Below are 16,894 nucleotides of genomic sequence, written 5' to 3'. Positions count from 1 at the left end.
TTTTTTTTTTTTTTGAACACTTGTTGACTGATAAGATCTACAGTTAAGTGAGTGATTGCCGTAAACTTCCTGCATACTTTTTATGCGGTGACACCATACTTTACTCAGACGCTTTCAGTAATTTCATCAACTTCAAACAGCAACTTAATGGCGACTATAAATATACCCGCTTACTGTACAGCTAACTTTCATCAAAACGGAAATTCAAAATGAAATAACTATGAATCAGAGTTTTACAACACTTGCACACACACACACAATGCATCCACACACTCTGTGACAGACTAAACACGTTAATACAACGAGAGAGGATAAAACGTACGCTATGCCTCTAGTGACCGTTATGTTTACAACTATATATGGATTGCATAAAGTAAGCCAGACAGCTCCCGTAGCTTACGTCACGTGTCAGCAGAAAGTGAGAGAGGGGAGAGACAGCCCGCCTACTCTTGAATTCGTCACTACAGAAAGACATCCTTGGCAGCAATTCTACTACGCCAAGTAAGATAGATCACCTTCTGTTTCTTGTAGGAGGAAGAGGAGGAGGTTTGTTAAAGTTACATTGTCCTCTTCATATTAAACGTCAATTTTTGTGCAACCAGTTTGTTGAACACTCCACAGAGCAAAACACAGGTAAGTAAAGTAAATAGTTTTGTAGGAATGCAATTTCATAATAATTTTCATAATAACGTTTTGATTAAAAAAAAACTAAGTAGAATGAGTTGGATTGGAGAATAAAATAATGCTATGAGATCCGGAGCACATTAAGGAACTTACCAACACGAAGTTCATGAATTGCAAGGACTCAGTCTTTAATGATAACCGATAGGCCGAACTAAGTTATCCAGTGAACAGAGTGTGCCCTTAAAGATGCCTTAAAAAAAAAGTAAAGAAAGAAACTTACAAATTATTATTTTATTTATTTATTTATTTGTTTTTATATTATACTATTTTATTTTATTGTTTATAATCAGTATCTTTTTAATTTGTGGCCTAAAATGCCACATTGTATACACTACTTACGCAGTTAAGGTTTAATAATATTTAGATTAATAATTAATACTGTTAATATTCGTATTTAGTAAAACAAACAAAAAAAAAAGCAATAATCAAGTGTGCCACAAAGCAAGACTAATGTTACATTAAGTGGACAAACCAAACGAAAGACTTAAACCTCATGGGAATGCATTCTTGGAAGTCTACTCGGAAATAATAAGCAAAAGTATTATTCCTAGAAAGAGTTGTATTCTTCTTTAATGCTGTTCATTAGTAACTAATTATTCTAAAAATTAATTATTATATATTAATATTTTATTTTATTATTTTTTATATGTGTAGCTCTCACCCAGGAAAGTTTATATGTACATCTGTAGCAATATATTTATAGCGTGGGTGAGCTAAGGATTTTTTACTTTATTTATTTTATTTTTTTATCAGTTCTATATTTTTGTATTTCTATTTTTTATTTTTTTTATTCCGGAAACCTTCTGAGACCAAACAGGACTTTTTCAAGCCACTTCAGGCCTCTAATAAGTGGAGAGGAGGTCTCACACCGAACGATGATAATTATAAAAATAATAATAATTTTAAATTCATGTACCACCTAAACATAATCAAAACTTTCATGCCCACAACGGGATTCGAACCCGCAAGATGTTAGATGGAGGGGAAACGCTACCACTTGCACTGGTTTAGATTAATTTACAATAGTAGCAGCAACAATAACACAACAACAAGAACGATGATAATAATAAAATAATAATTTTATCTCAGCCAGCTGCAAGCTCACAAACCTGCTTACTGGGCCTGACAATGACTGCCAACGTTGATGCGGGAACACTTTTCTTTCCTTCAAGTGGTCGGAGATGGACAGAGAGCTACGAAATTTCAAAACAGAAAAGAGAGGCATCGCAATTAAGAAATGGTCTAATTAGGTAAAACGATTAGGAGGGAGGGATTAAAAGTTTTAAATATAACACCGTTTTTTTTTTACAAGGAAATAATTTATTACTCAAAAAATTGTTAATTTTTAATCCCTATGTAAATCGTTTTACATATAGAAATATATTACTAACAAACGATAATTTTTCAAAAAAGAAAAACAAAGAAATATTGTAGTAAAACGGTTATACCAATTAACCCCCCCCCCCGCTGGAGGTATTAGAATTACATATTGGATATCCATCTGGGCATTTTGTATGCAGACAACTGTTTTCTATTACACAAATTTCAGTTAGACTTACATCAACTTGTTCATGCCCATTTCCATTTTAGATAAGGTTGTAAGATTCAGAGGCTATTTTAGATAGTTCATGGCGCCGATTTATCCATTTTTAACTTATATCAGAGCATAGTTTGCTGTAAAGATGTTTTTCTTTTAAAAACATCATTCTATGAGAAAAAAATCATTCAATGAGAAAAAATCAGTCTTTGAGATCGGCTAACTCACCTTTAACTGAAGAAAGAAAATCCTCTCGTCACGTCACGACGATAATTGAACTCAGAATTCCAGTCGAAACGGGAAAATTTCCTTCGGTTTTGTATCTGCGGGAAGGGGGAACTCATTCAAACTTAGTCCACGCAACCTAAACTCTGTGCCCAATCATGGTATGTAATCATGTCAAACTGTTGAAACGGAATGCTTTGTTCTGTAACAAAAGAGCCTGTAAAGGGCCCTCTAATGTGAAGCGTTTACCCTTCTTCCACCACAACAGTTAAGTTATACCTCTGGTAAATATTCGGAATTAAACGCACCGATATTCTAATTTATCCTATAAATTAGGCTTAGTGAAATGCAACTACTGAACTGCAAGCTTTACAGGCCGAAACTTCTAGATATTATAGTTCGGACCTTTTTTTTTTTTTTTTTTTTTCTTCCAGTTTGGTATTATACACTTTCAGCTAAATTATATTCGGTTATACAGTTATGCAATAATAATAATAATGATAATAATAAAACACATTTCTCAAAATTACAAATAGACCAACGCTATAATCGAGCCATGTACAACATTAAACAGCGCCGCCATGTTTAATTTTTAATAAGAGACTCCCTTACAATAAACAATGTAAGCCTCTTTTTAGCCAATAAATAAATGAAAAACTACAGAACCTATACCGCATTAATATCATTGGTGGACTAGAGAAGATAGACAAAGGTAGAAGGAATAAAAAAAGAAGTAAGTTTGGCGTTTCTGAAGTTGGAGCGCATAGTTATTGACCAATTGCATCAATATTAATAGGTTTAAAGGAAATTGGAGGGAAGAACGATAGATGCAAGTTTGGCATAGCCGCATACACGCGTACACAGTAAAACACCCACACTATGTTGACAAAAGTATCTGGACACCTTACGTGCCATGCAAATTTCGGATCCTACCACATGCAAATATTCAGGGAGTGTCTGCGTAAGTCTGGTAATAAAAAGTGGGATGCTGCATGTTTTGCATTGTACTCGATGTCAATATTACCACGGTCAGCTGAACTGACAGACTTTCAATGTGAGATGGTAACTGGGTGTCACATCAGTGGTCTTTCTGTCCGTGACATTGCTAGCCATCTCGGTATACAAAAGTCCACCGTTGCTTATGCCATCCATAGATGGAAAGTTGATGATGCCACCACAGCAGAAAAACTCCCTGGGAGGCCACCAACACTCATTGACCGAGATCGAAGAGCTGTCTCGGAACGATCGAGCATACCGCACGTCATCCACGGCACCTAGCACTCAACTTGCATGTCTTACGTTGCCACGGCAGAGCTGCTGCGAAAAACTACACATCCCCCCCCCCCCCAACGCCAAACGAAGTTTAGATTGGTGTCTATCACACCGTTCCTGGACTGGAGATGATTAGAAAAGTGTTACGTGCAGCTACGAATCAAGGTTCCAAATGTTTCCATCTGAAGGTCGTCTTTGGATCTGGAGATTACTCCAAGGACGGTTCCAGCAGGACTGCATCATTCCAACTGTCAAATTTGGTGGAGGCTCGGTAATGGCATGAGGTGTTGGATGGGACTTGGTCCTTTGTGGACGTCCCCAAACCATGATCTTTGATGACTACCTGGACAACTTCATGCTTCCGACGCTGTGGAAGTACTGCGTGTCCGAGACAGATTTCCACAAAACAACGTTTAAGTGTTCAACTGGCCGACTCAGAGTCCAGGCCTCAACCCCATCGAACATTTGGGACTAATTAGAGCGCTGAATTCCTCCAGACCACAGCGGCCATAATCAACATTAGCAATGGGAGATAGTTTTGGGAGAGGAATGTAAGAATATTGCTGTTCCGAAGTATCAGAAATTGGTTAAAAGTATGTTCTGAAGGATAGTTGCTGTCATTCGGGCCAAAGGTGATCCCACTAGGTACTATAAATGTGATTAAAAGCATTTTTTTGACCTCCAAATACTTTTGTCAACATAATGTATAAGAAAACCTAAAACAGAAATAGATTCTGCTATAAATGTGGATGTCTGATTGAAGCAGAGTTATCAGGTAATAAGCGCTAGACAGGAAGTAAAAGGGGCCGATTGAAATGTTATTTAGTTATTTTTGTATTTATTTAAAGCTAGAACAGTTTTCTTGGCCTTCTTCATCAGAAGAACCCTTAAAGAATGTCATGAAATAGAAGGGAAAATTGTAAAATTAGATAAATGTAATTCAAATTAGACTGTAAATGGAAATTGACTAGCAACTCCTGACTGTTTTTAGATTTAAAAATGAAGGAATGATAAGTAGAATGCCATCTATAGAAGTATCTACAGAAAATGAATACGGCAGAAATAGAACATATCTGAGAATGTGATTGATGTGAAAGATCAGTTAAACATCCATTAACATATCTTCATTTGGAAAGCTTTAAGAATTTTTAGAAGGTTTATGGTACACGATCCCCCTATTTGAGAATAGTAGTTGGAGTACATTTCTATGATTGGATGTATTTCAAATTTGTACGGTATTCGCAACTTTATGCGTGAAAAATAGTTTTAAGCAGAAAACAACACCAATCTGTTTTTGAATGTTGAAAGCTATCGATGTAATGTGATTGGGCCCGGAAAGACTAGAAGTGAAAGCTAAGAAGTGAGATCTTGATTTCGAGAAAGCAGGGCTGTGTCTTGATAGCACTGAAGTTAAGGAAATTTTCAGAGCTGACAAATGACACAAATTAATGTTTAAGACATTAGTTATGGAAGATTGCTTGAAATATCTGATTACAACAAGCTTTGAAAAATAAAGAGGAAGAATGGACTGTGCCGTCATCAGCAGTATACTACCGATAGGATTTGTGGTTATTGATACAAAGGAGAAGCTAATTTAAAGAACGTGCTTTGGAGCGCTCATGCAATAGTGGAAAAATTTAAAGAAAGGCATCTATCACAACACACAGTGAGTGTGCTAATAGAAACTCGCGATTGCGGTTTACATTTCTAAAAGGATTTGATCAGGAATGACATTCAAGTCCACGCAAGAAATTACCATATTTTAGTTTAGAACCAAAGCCCATGGTTTGTTGCATAGGACTGAATGTTATACCTGATCAAATGCTCAGAAATGAGAAGAATAACTGAATTTTTATTATTGTAAATAAATGCTAACTTTCAAGCTATGGGACAGCATATTTGGAGTACATTTGGGATGGAGAATATCATCCTAAATGTATTCCGATCAGAAGACTCACTGGTATACATGCTAGCAGGAGTTGGCAGAGGCATTGCATGAATTTTTGATTATAGTAAAAGGCAATTTGTTGATGTCATCGTTGTGTTGGAGGAAGGAAGGAATTATCTAGTTATTTGTACGTGAGATAGGAAAGAACCATAAACGGAAAGGAGTTGCGATCTATCGCCTTGGTTGGCGGCAATGTTTTTTTTTTTTTTTTTTTTTTAATGTGGCACTTTCAGAAAATCAGATTCGAATCTTTTAATGACTTCTATAGCTTCTTTATAGGATAAGCATGTTAGAGTAAAGCTTGAGTGTTACCTCAGGGTACACTTTAAGAAATATCTTTATATTACATAATGTTTCATAATGAACGTTTTTCCTCTGAATGAATGTAAAACTAACGAATTGCTGCATATATTATTGCATCTATTCTAATGAACTAGATGAGCGTTTTGTCTAACATTTTTAAACTGCGCCTGCATAAAAAAAATCGTATATATTATCTTATAGAATTTAACTCGGGAGTTTTTAACCGGAAATTAAAACTTCCTCTTCAATGGATGGCAGTGACGAAAGTTTTTCAGCTTGGGACTTATTCGGTTACAACAACTCAGTCAAGCAAATATCAACAGTCTCAATTTCATTTTAAAGTTGTATATAAGTTAAATGTTTGCTGCCCACCCGTTTTCATAAAGAAACGTCTATACGACGTTGTCTACTTCCTTTTGGTGACTAAAATGCGTGAGTGGATTTATTTATTGATTTTATAATTAAAATGTTAAAAGTTCTGATAAAAGTTCAAGATAATTCGTCTTTCTTTGATAAAAAGGAAAACTTTGTTTCTATTGACAACATCCCTCTTGAGAAACGAGATATCTAACTTTGGCATAGTTCGTTCATTCATCAACGTTCTGACTGCCCATTACTACAGGATGCAATAAACCCTCATGATTCTTCTTAAATACTACATTTCATCAGTCATCCAATTCCTTCGAACAGACCTCAAAATAGTGATGGGCGCTCTAGTTCTACACCTGTAACATTTATGTGGAAAATATTTTAGGAAAAAACACTTGAGAGAATATCCACTGAATTCTAAAATAGTGAAGAAGTATATCGATGATGTTTTCTAGATTTCGAGCGACGAACAATAATCTCTTTTCGATTTTGATTCTTTTAAATCGCCCCACCAACGAAAATCATAATAAAAGTTTTACTTTCGTAAACCTTAAATTATGATGTTTAACAGATCACTTGGCCAGCCAAAAGGCTGCGGGCTCGAATCCCGCCGTGGGCATAGATGTTTGTGATTTTCTGTGGAAATACCAGTGGTGGTGGTGGTGGTCGGCGATAGATGGCATTGATATAGTTGCTTTCAGTTGGTAGATTGAGTGGTGGAGACAGAGCTGTAGAGCAGGTGCCCTCCTTCGATGAGTCTTTGGACTCCATTGAGGCGTCAAATAATAATAATAATTTTACCCCATTTAATGGGTAATAATGGGTTTAATGGGTATAATTTTAAACGCTATCTTGGATTTGAAACTAAACAAGTTGTTTGGAAAATTAAAAATTTCCAACTAATCTCCAGGAAATCAACCCACACTAATAGCTACCTCCATGTTTTCTTTACACCATTATAAACCTCAAAAAGTTGGCTTTATCTCAATAAAGGGGACCCCGGTTTTTACGATCTTATTAATGATGAAGTGAAGCCAATCGAAGAAATCCTATTTCTAATAAAAAAAAAAACTTCTTGCAAAATGAATATCATAAATGTACCATCTACAGGCTTGTTTCCAGACAACAAACTCAGTGCACTTCTGATGACCAGAAAGTTAAAGGCTTTGTTTCTTTCCCTATGTAGTGTAACAGCAAGACCATCATATGGACAGACGGAGAAATCTACTGAGCAGCACATCAAAGAACATGTCAGAGACATAGAATACCAGAGACCCGAGGCCAGAACATTATCAGAACCTGGGTTATCTTCAGTAAATCCGCGCGATACCTCATCGGAAAGACAATCAAGTTCTTTGGAATGCATCGAAATCTTATACTGCTGTTATGATAAAACCGAAAGCAAAATATGAAAGTATAATACGATCATATTAGAACCAGAAAATTTGAATATGAACTTCAACATTTGTCCATATCAGTGTTACCAAACCCTGATCTATTTACTATGACAAAAGGAAGCATGCAAACGTGCAAAACAATAAGCTCCAATTCACAACTAATTTGAATAACTAAATGCTACGTCATACCATGTTTGATAACACAATACTAATCCTTTACTGCTTACCCCAGGTTACTGTTTACTATTTGGGTGAAACGAGTCGTTCGACCAAACGGGTTTTTTTTTTGACAGTTGCTTTGTTTAGATGGTAAGCAGTAAGTTTCGTTGTCTATTTTATTATTTATCTATTTACACTCATTCCTCATTACCACTTTGTTCATGCTGATTAGCGTGACGCCAGATACTTCCAATTAAACATATTGGAAGTACCTGGAGCATGTTACCTATTATAAAAGAAACGGAGATATGGTGTGGCGGCCGGTTAAAATTTTAAGTGGGGGGTGCTGCATATACAAAAAAAAAAAAAAAAATAAATAAAAATAACAGTTTTTCCCTAATCAGTAACGAATTTATTAATAAATAAATTTACATATTAAAAATTGCTTTATTAAAAATATTTCATCCTCACTACGAACAAACAAAAAACACCAATAATAAAAGTTTCGTATCAATACTATGACAAGTGCAAACGAATATCGGCGTTAGATCGCAGTCCATTTGTTTCGTGTAACGATAATTGAAACAATATTATTTTTTTCATATTTTCAACAGTGACACTCGTCATAATTCAGCCTTGTATCTATAATAAATAAATAATTATATGTTATTTTAACAAAATAAAATAAGATTTACAAAAAAATAGTTTCACCACGAACACACCCGCCAATAATAAACGTTTCATATCTCACAGAAATAACGAACGTAGGCATAAGATACACTGCCCAAGCAGCAGTGTATCTAATGACGTAACGTTGCAACGACGGAAAACGAATATCAGCGTTAAATCACAGTGCATTTGTTTCGTCTAACAATAATTGAAAAAATATAATTCTTTTCATATTTTCAACAGTGACACTCATCATTATTCAGCCTTGTATCTATAATAAATAAATAATGATATGTTATTTTAACAAAATAAAAGAAGATTTACAAAAAAATAGTTTACCAGGCACATGCACCAATAATAAACGTTTCATATCTCTCAGAAATAAGGCGCGTAAGCTTACTAAAAATACACTGCCGTTTGAGCAGTTACAGTTGGAAATGACGTAACGTGCAATGACAAGAGCAAACGAATATCGGCGTTAGATCGCAGTGCATTTGTTTCGTAATCTAAAGCGTTAATCGAACAATTCCAATTATTAACTATTCAGTCACTGTCGAAACATAAGCTGTAACCTTTAAAATGCTGTACTGCATTTATATAATGTTGTGAGCATTGTTATGATTTATAAACGCAAACAAAATTTAATTCTTTCATTTTTTCCTTGGGGATGCTGCAGTGTCGCAGTGCTTATGTACGAGCCGCCACTGGTGCTCCCATCCAGAAGTGAGGAAAGAATTAGAAAACTCGACCTTGAAACAATGACAAAGGTTAAGGGTTAGATTACGCAGCTGCAGCTAATGTCATGCGGCGAGTGTATTGTATATTATTAACTGTGTGGTTCTCTTGTTGATTTGTCTATTTAGCAGGGAAAAATCTAAGTTTCGTAAAGGAAAACCCTTTATGAAACTGGGTAACCAACCTCAGTTGAATGGTCCTTATAACACGATCATTCTTCTAATGGCGCTATAGAGAAACTCAGTGACCCCAAAAAGAAGGGGAAGATCTCTTCGAGGGAGTTTTTTTTTTCTCTCTCGAACCTTACTACCTCTTCGGATTCACATTTTTCCGAGGATTAGCGTTTTTTCTCTTGATAAATTTATTCGATTGAATTGTCTATGAATAATTCAATCTAATAATAATAAATCTTCTTCTTCTTCCCTTCACGTATTAGGTCTAGTGGCCTGTTACACGTTATCCTAAGCCCTTCTAAGCCAGACCCGTCCTTATTCTGGTGGCTAGCCAGGCATAGGGCTAGCCACCAGAATAAGGTGGCTAGCCCTATGCCTCCCGGTGTGTCCTATGTCTGTAGATGCGTGTGTTCACGGGGTTGGTTTGCCTGTTTGCGGGAGGGAAAACCCCAGATAAACTGGGGAGAAAAACTCTGCAGTCCACCCGCAAGACCGGCTAACTTGGCTATGTCTGAGAAAGATCCTTCAGCTCCTCACGTCAGCGACGGGAATCGAACCGAGGACACTCCTTTCCCAGGTATATGGTTGCGAAGCGCATAGCCACTCGGCTTACCGCGCGGACACAATAAATCTAATAATAATAATTCACCATGAAATTTCAACATGTCAGTGACGAATCCAATCATAGATGTAAACTAAACCCATAGAATATATTTTGAATCTACTCTGTAAAAGTTCATATAATTAAGGGTTAGTTATGAGTTTTTAACACGTTTTTTTTTATTTAAAATTAGTTTTTTTCTTTATTATTTTAAACGTACATACCTGCAAATGATTGATGTAGAAATGAGTTGGGAATTTTAACACCTTTTTTTTTTTTTTTTTCGTTTTCTTTCTTCCTTTTTTTTTTTTTTAATTGTTCACCGGGCATGAAGTAGATGAAATGTTTGGAGATTTATTTTCTTGGCGCTCCTGCGTCTCCATTTAAAAATAGCATCCTCCTCTCTTGCATTGGTAAGGAATGCTTGAATTTACTTTCAGCCAGTTCTTAAAAACTACACGTCAGTGTATTGTACACATATTCTTTCTAATATGAACGATGGATGAGTAATTCATTGTAGTGCTTATTGCACTTTATGAGAATTTCTGACGAAATGAAATTAGTACGTAAAATAACCGTCAGTGTAGTGGAATCAAAACTGTTATTACAAATAGTTTCCTAGGGAGTCCTAAAAAAAAACATATTTGAATGGTTCTGAGAATATTCTTGGAAAAAAAAAATACTTTGACAACTATTGAAATTATGAAAGCCTGAATATTTCAGGATGATATTTCACTGTCAACCTATAAAGTACGTTACGCAAACAAAGTCCAACTAGGATCGAATTTGTTCATAAGACTTTTACAGCGATAAATAAACTGTTGATTCAAAACACAAAAATAGAAATTCTCCAAGAACACCTCACTTTCTAAGATGAATGTATTTAGCGTTTCTAAACACCTTCGAGAATAAACAGCATACATCCGACCCAGATGTTTTCTATTGACAAAGGTATTATTTATTTTGTTTCAAATAAGTGCAGAGGAGACGTGGCGCCAGAAGAAACAGTTGAGACTTTAAATAAATAAATACTTTTATTATTATTATTATTATTGACACATAAATACACAAACTCTGGCATGAAGAATTCTTCGCTTTTTTTATGGTACTTGCTATAATAATATTTAGTATTGTTATGCCAACCTACATACTCAGTTATGTAGTCAGTTATGATGAGTGTGACTTAAAAAACGAAGCACTTTTTGTGGTTGGTCCTTAGCTATGTAGATAACGAATGGTTTTAAACTTGTGTATTTAATTTTTCTTTCCATTCACTAACAATTCATTCTGAGTCCAGACACACTTAGTTTCGTACTTGCATTTTATTCGAACGTGATAAAAAAAAAATCACATTTTCACTGTTGATTTAATGTCTTAAAAAGTATTTTATCAACTCTTTCACTACAAATATAAATTTCCTTAAAGATTCGGGAACTGAAATTGTAAATAATAATAATAATTAAAAAATCTAAGTTTGCTCCACTGATGCTATTTACAACACCTGTCATGCCACTCTGTACACTGACAATTAAAGCAGCATGATTAGCACGAACCTAATTAAATAAGTGATTATTTAATTTATTTTCATTTAACAGTTTATTTAGAAGTAATCTAAAAATAGTTTACGGCACTCTCGCAGTAATTTACGACGCTTGATATCTACTATGATTATGGAAATACAATTCAGAGCTTTAAAAAGTAGTTTTGAATTACAAATAACTCCATGATAATATGCATTCATCCCTCGACTTACTTCCGTTCGAGTTACGTCCTTTCGAAGATACGTAAGTGATCCCATAATGGAATAAATAACATTTCCGACTATACTTTAGAACAAGACGCAAGCGAGCGTAAAATAAAAAGGTTTTTATTTAGCAACAATGCAGTGGCAACTGCGCATTCAGTGGTAACCTCCCTCTGCATTTGGCTTCAACAGTTCCTCTGTTGATTTTGTGTTTGAAAAATATGTTATTTGCGCATTTATCGTTAAATATTTCGCGATATTTTGTGCAACATGGCCTCCTACATACACCCAAATAAAAAAACCAGTGAAGAATCACAGAAAAAGAGGCGAGCAATTGATGAAACGAAGTTGCAAGTTCAACAATAGTGACTAAGCTACGACAAGGTCCTATCAGTGATTGGAAAAGCTACTTCCATCATGCATAGCGGACCTGAACCAAAAGCGCATACCTCTTAGCACTATGACCATAACTGCTAAGGCACTAAGTCTCTTCATCATGTTGAAGGAGAAAGCAGGGTCCCGATTATGACTAGCAATTTAACGCTTCTTCGGTTGCTTTATGAGATTCAAGCAACGTTTTGCACTGCATAATGTGAAAATGTATGGTGAATCTGCAAGTTCTGATGAAAAGGCTGCCAAGGATTCATAGGAGATGAATGTCCCACTTGACTGAACTAATTCAGCCAGCTGGTTACTAAAAATGTTGTGCATGTATTAAGTTTTAAAAGTTTTAAGAAACTACTGGTATGTTCTTTGATTTAAAAAAAAAATAATTAAACCTAACGACTCTTTTGAAAAACAAAAGAATTTCAGTAGTCTTCGTTTATTCAAGATGCTCCAGTTAAAATGTATTACATTCGTTAACTCCATTTCTCGTGGAATAAACTTTTCGTTGTTCGTTCGTGGAACAGTTTTTTCGTTTGCGTGGGTATCCGATATGCAGTTTTGTATTCGTACATGTTCTACGTTTCTTGGCAGAAGTCCCGATGAGAAGAATGCAGGATGATTTGTAAAGAACGTCCCTGGAAGAGAAGCCAATGCCCGTACACGTGATTTTATTTTATTACAGATGTCTTATTTCTAAACATAGATTTAATAACATCCTTTAGTTACTCCGAGGAACGAAATCCATCTGCTAATATTTCCATTTGAACCACTGAAACGACCACCATGGATAAACTATATCACAAACATAGCCGGCAAAGGTTGGTCGATTGGTAGAGCCTCTGCTACTAATGGCTCAGCTAAGTAAGTTTGAGCGCGATTAGTAGTTAGAAGGGGCCAATCGTTCGATGCTGTTGGCACACTCTCCCTCGATGAGTCTTTGGACTCCCTGGAGGTGTCAAATAATAATAATAATAATAATAATAAACTTCACATCTCTGTTATTTCAGTAGTATATTGGATAACATTTGGATATTATCTAAATGTTATATTGTCATCATGGAGACTTCACATCCATGTAATTCTTGCATGACCGGTTGGGTGGTTAAATACCTTTCAGAATGAATAATTATTATGCGGTGCCTACTTTTTCATCCCTCTATTTATTTTATTTTATTTTTTACCTTCATGACATTTCAAAAAAAAAAAAAAAAAAGACTTTATTTGAAAAACCAAATGCAACAACTTAAATGCTAAAAGTCCAGGCAGGGTGCAGGAAGTGTGAGAGATTTTCATCTTGAACATGGCTATATGTTTTATTATATTTTTATATTGATAACCGATAATTAAGAAAATTTAAAGCTTAATAAAGTCTACAAATGCAATTCTCGAAAGACGAACTAGAGTAAGGATACTATCAAATGATTTTTCACAGGACACTGGATGATTTCAGTGTAGCCTTTAATCTTCATATCAAGTACTGTATATATTTTACATTTTTGCAAGTTTCGTACTTTTTTAAAACGTTCGTCTACGCGTTTAAGTAAATGAGTTATTTATACAACCGATGAAATCGCTTCTGATATGGATAGACGAAAACAGTACGAAAAATAATAGACAATAGATAATTGCTGCCATCTCGTGTTTTTAATCTTAATTAAAATCTTAATTTTTAACTAATATCGTCGAGTTGCATTATTAAAAATCCGAGCTTGGCGCCAAAGATCGACTGAACAGAGTACCGGACAGGGAACGAAAATAAAGAAGTCTAGAACAAGTTCCTCTAGAGTGGCTGCAATTGAACTAATAACCAATATATATTCCACCAGTCTAGAACCATGGATATCATCATAAGGTAATTCACTTTCTGATCAAGCTATGTTTCTTATTTGTTTTAAAGTATATTTATTTATGAATTAAATAAATATGCCGTACACAATCTATTGCATAACTAGTCTTGGATGCTACTGGTATGAGTAAGACAAATGCTCTAGGATTTCAAGTGAGGCTAAAATGTTGTCATGAAGATATATGCATTTAAAGAGGTTATTCTTTATTTATTATAGTTTATTAAAGTTAGTTATTATTTAGAAAATATTTCATTATCAGACTGATTTTTATTTATGTAATTTTTTATAGGATGGCGTCAACTTTCAGACATAAACATCTTTATATGTTCCACAAATTCTGGGGTAAGTATTCGTATCGTGTGGGCAGTTTTTTTTCTGAGTCGAGTTTCGTATATTAAGAAATATGTAATAAACAATCGCGTATTTAAAATTCAGTAGTAGGATTAATTGCCTATCTTCTTTCATAGAATAACGTCCGATGCAGCCAAAATATCGTTGCACGTTCTCTTTTATTTTTTGATGACCTATTAATTAATATTTTTACGATTACATTCAATCCTTTCATTAATGCTTCATTCCATTATATTTTATCCTCTTCATTCCAAGATTGATTTTATATTACACCGATGTCATACTTCATTGCATTTTATGTAGAGGTGTTGTCTAGTAAAACACCCCTAATCTCTTTATGGAACTATTGCGCGTGCGCGCACACACAAGCACAGAGATTCCCTGCCCCTTAAACACACAAAGGGACGAAAAACCCGAGTTTCCGGGAGGGTAACCCTCAGCCTTCGTATGAGGCCCGTTAACTCACTATTTGATTGAAAACACCTGATAAAGGTTCCTTACGTCGTAAACGGGATTCGAACCCCTGGGAATTTCCAACTAAGGGCTTGTCTATACCAACTACGCTACAGAAGTTTTGTCGACTATATTACTCTTCCAGATTACTATTATTACTATTACTATTATTACGGGCAACTCCAGGGATTAGACTCATCGAGAGAGGCCCCAAATCATATTCATCACAACTATTTGACATTCATACAGTATCTATCATACCTCGCCTTAAACTCATTCACTGTCACAGCATCCACCACAGACTCAGGGAGCGCATTCCACTCATTCACTACTCTAAAAGTAAAGAACCCAGCTCTAACACCTTTACTAACCACACTTTTGCCCAGTTTCCATGGATGTCCCCTAGTCCTCCCACAACCAGCCCTGTTCTCAAAAATATCTTCTGAATTAATTTTATAGAAACCCTTCAGTAATTTGAATGTCTCAATCATATCTCCCCTCCTCCGCCTATCAACCAATTTTTGCAACCCACAAATCCTCAACCTGTTCTCATACGGTTCATTCCACAGACCTGCTATCATCTTGGTCACTCGCCTCTGGATCCTCTCCACCTCCTCCCCATCAAGAAGAAACCTAGGTGACCAAATCTGAGCACAGTAGTCTAGATGGGGTCTTATCAAGGCTCGATACAGAGGAACAATAACCTGCTTGTCTCTGCTTGTCAACGTATTCTTCAGCAACTAAGTGATTTGATGAGCTGTTTTGGCCACTTTTGCAATGTGTCCCCTAAATTTCAATTCCTTATCTACCAACACTCCTAAATCTCGTGCCTCATCAATTTCCTGGAGCACGGTTCCACCAATGCAGTAAACTGCCGCCAATCTTTTCACCCCAAAATGCATAACCTTACACTTCGCCACATTAAACTGACATCCATTCTCCTTAGCCCAGACCTCCGATCTATCCAAATCATCCTGCAAAATTTTGACGTCATCTGCATTCACTATTGCCCTACCCAACTTGGCATCATCCGCAAACAAATGAACTGTTCCTCTCAGATCATTTCCTATATCATTAATGAACAAATTAAACAGCAGTGGTCCAAGAACAGATCCTTGTGGCACACCACTTGTCACAGGCCGTCTTGTGGACTCTACTCCTGAGTAAACCACTCTCTGATATCTCTCCGTCAACCACCCTCCTATCCATCTCACCAACCCTATGTCCATCCCCATATGCTGCAATTTACTGACTAGAATTCCATGTGGTATCCTGTCAAACGCCTTAGCAAGGTCCAGTAGAATCACTGTAAACCCATTACTCTTATCCAGTTCAGCCGTCACTGTGTTATAATACGTGAGCAAGTTACTGAAACATGACCTACCCTTCACAAAACCATGCTGTCCCCGATACAGTATCCCATTTTCTTCTATCCAATCTTGTATTTTCCTCTTGACTATTTTCTCTAAGACCTTGACAATGATTCCTGATATGCTAATCGGTCGGTAATTTACAACAGCAGTCTTGGAACCACCTTTATGCAGTGGAACTATTTTCCCCTCTTTCCACCCGCTCGGGACTAACCCAGACCCGAGACTCAAATTAAACAAAATGGTCAAGGGTACTGACAATTCTTTAGCTGCTTCTCGTACAACACGAGCTGGTATACCATCCAATCCCACAGATGTATTGACTTTGAGGTTATGCAATAGACTACTCACCTCCACTTCATTAACCACAATTCCCGTATAATCTACTGGTTTATTCGTTTCTGCAATGTCACCACCCGGATGATATACTTTTGCAAAGTGCTCACAGTAACTCAACTATCTCAACTGATTCAGTTACCTCCCTACCATCGGCATTCTTTAAAATCAATCTGCCATGTACATTTTTCCTTTTACTTGCTACATATCTAAAAAACTGTTTAGAATTCTCTTTAGCCTGCATGGCCAATGTTCTTTCGTAATCCTTTTTTGCTTTTCTTACCACACTCGGCACCCTTCTGGCCTGCGTTTTATACCGTTCATGTGCCTGCCG

The 16,894-nt window shown here is 35.9% G+C and overlaps 1 protein-coding gene across 1 annotated transcript in view; it reads left to right on the top strand.

Annotated features, from left to right (window-relative positions):
* Positions 1-447: 447 nt before the first annotated feature.
* Positions 448-16,894, top strand: part of LOC150100320 (sarcoplasmic calcium-binding protein-like) — a 37,396-nt gene continuing 20,949 nt past the window's right edge. The window contains exons 1-2 of the mRNA XM_090402879.1: positions 448-633; positions 14,340-14,392. Coding sequence (XP_090259005.1) covers positions 14,341-14,392 — 52 coding nt within the window. The 5' untranslated portion in view covers positions 448-633; position 14,340. The remainder of the gene's footprint in view (positions 634-14,339; positions 14,393-16,894) is intronic.

Source organism: Typopeltis vanoorti, chromosome 13 (assembly GCF_054136105.1).
Source record: "Typopeltis vanoorti isolate ZY-2024b chromosome 13, IOZ_Tvanoo_1.0, whole genome shotgun sequence".
NCBI lineage: Eukaryota > Metazoa > Arthropoda > Arachnida > Uropygi > Thelyphonidae > Typopeltis > Typopeltis vanoorti.
Note: the sequence above shows the minus strand (reverse complement) of the source record. Positions and strands in the feature narration are given on the sequence as shown.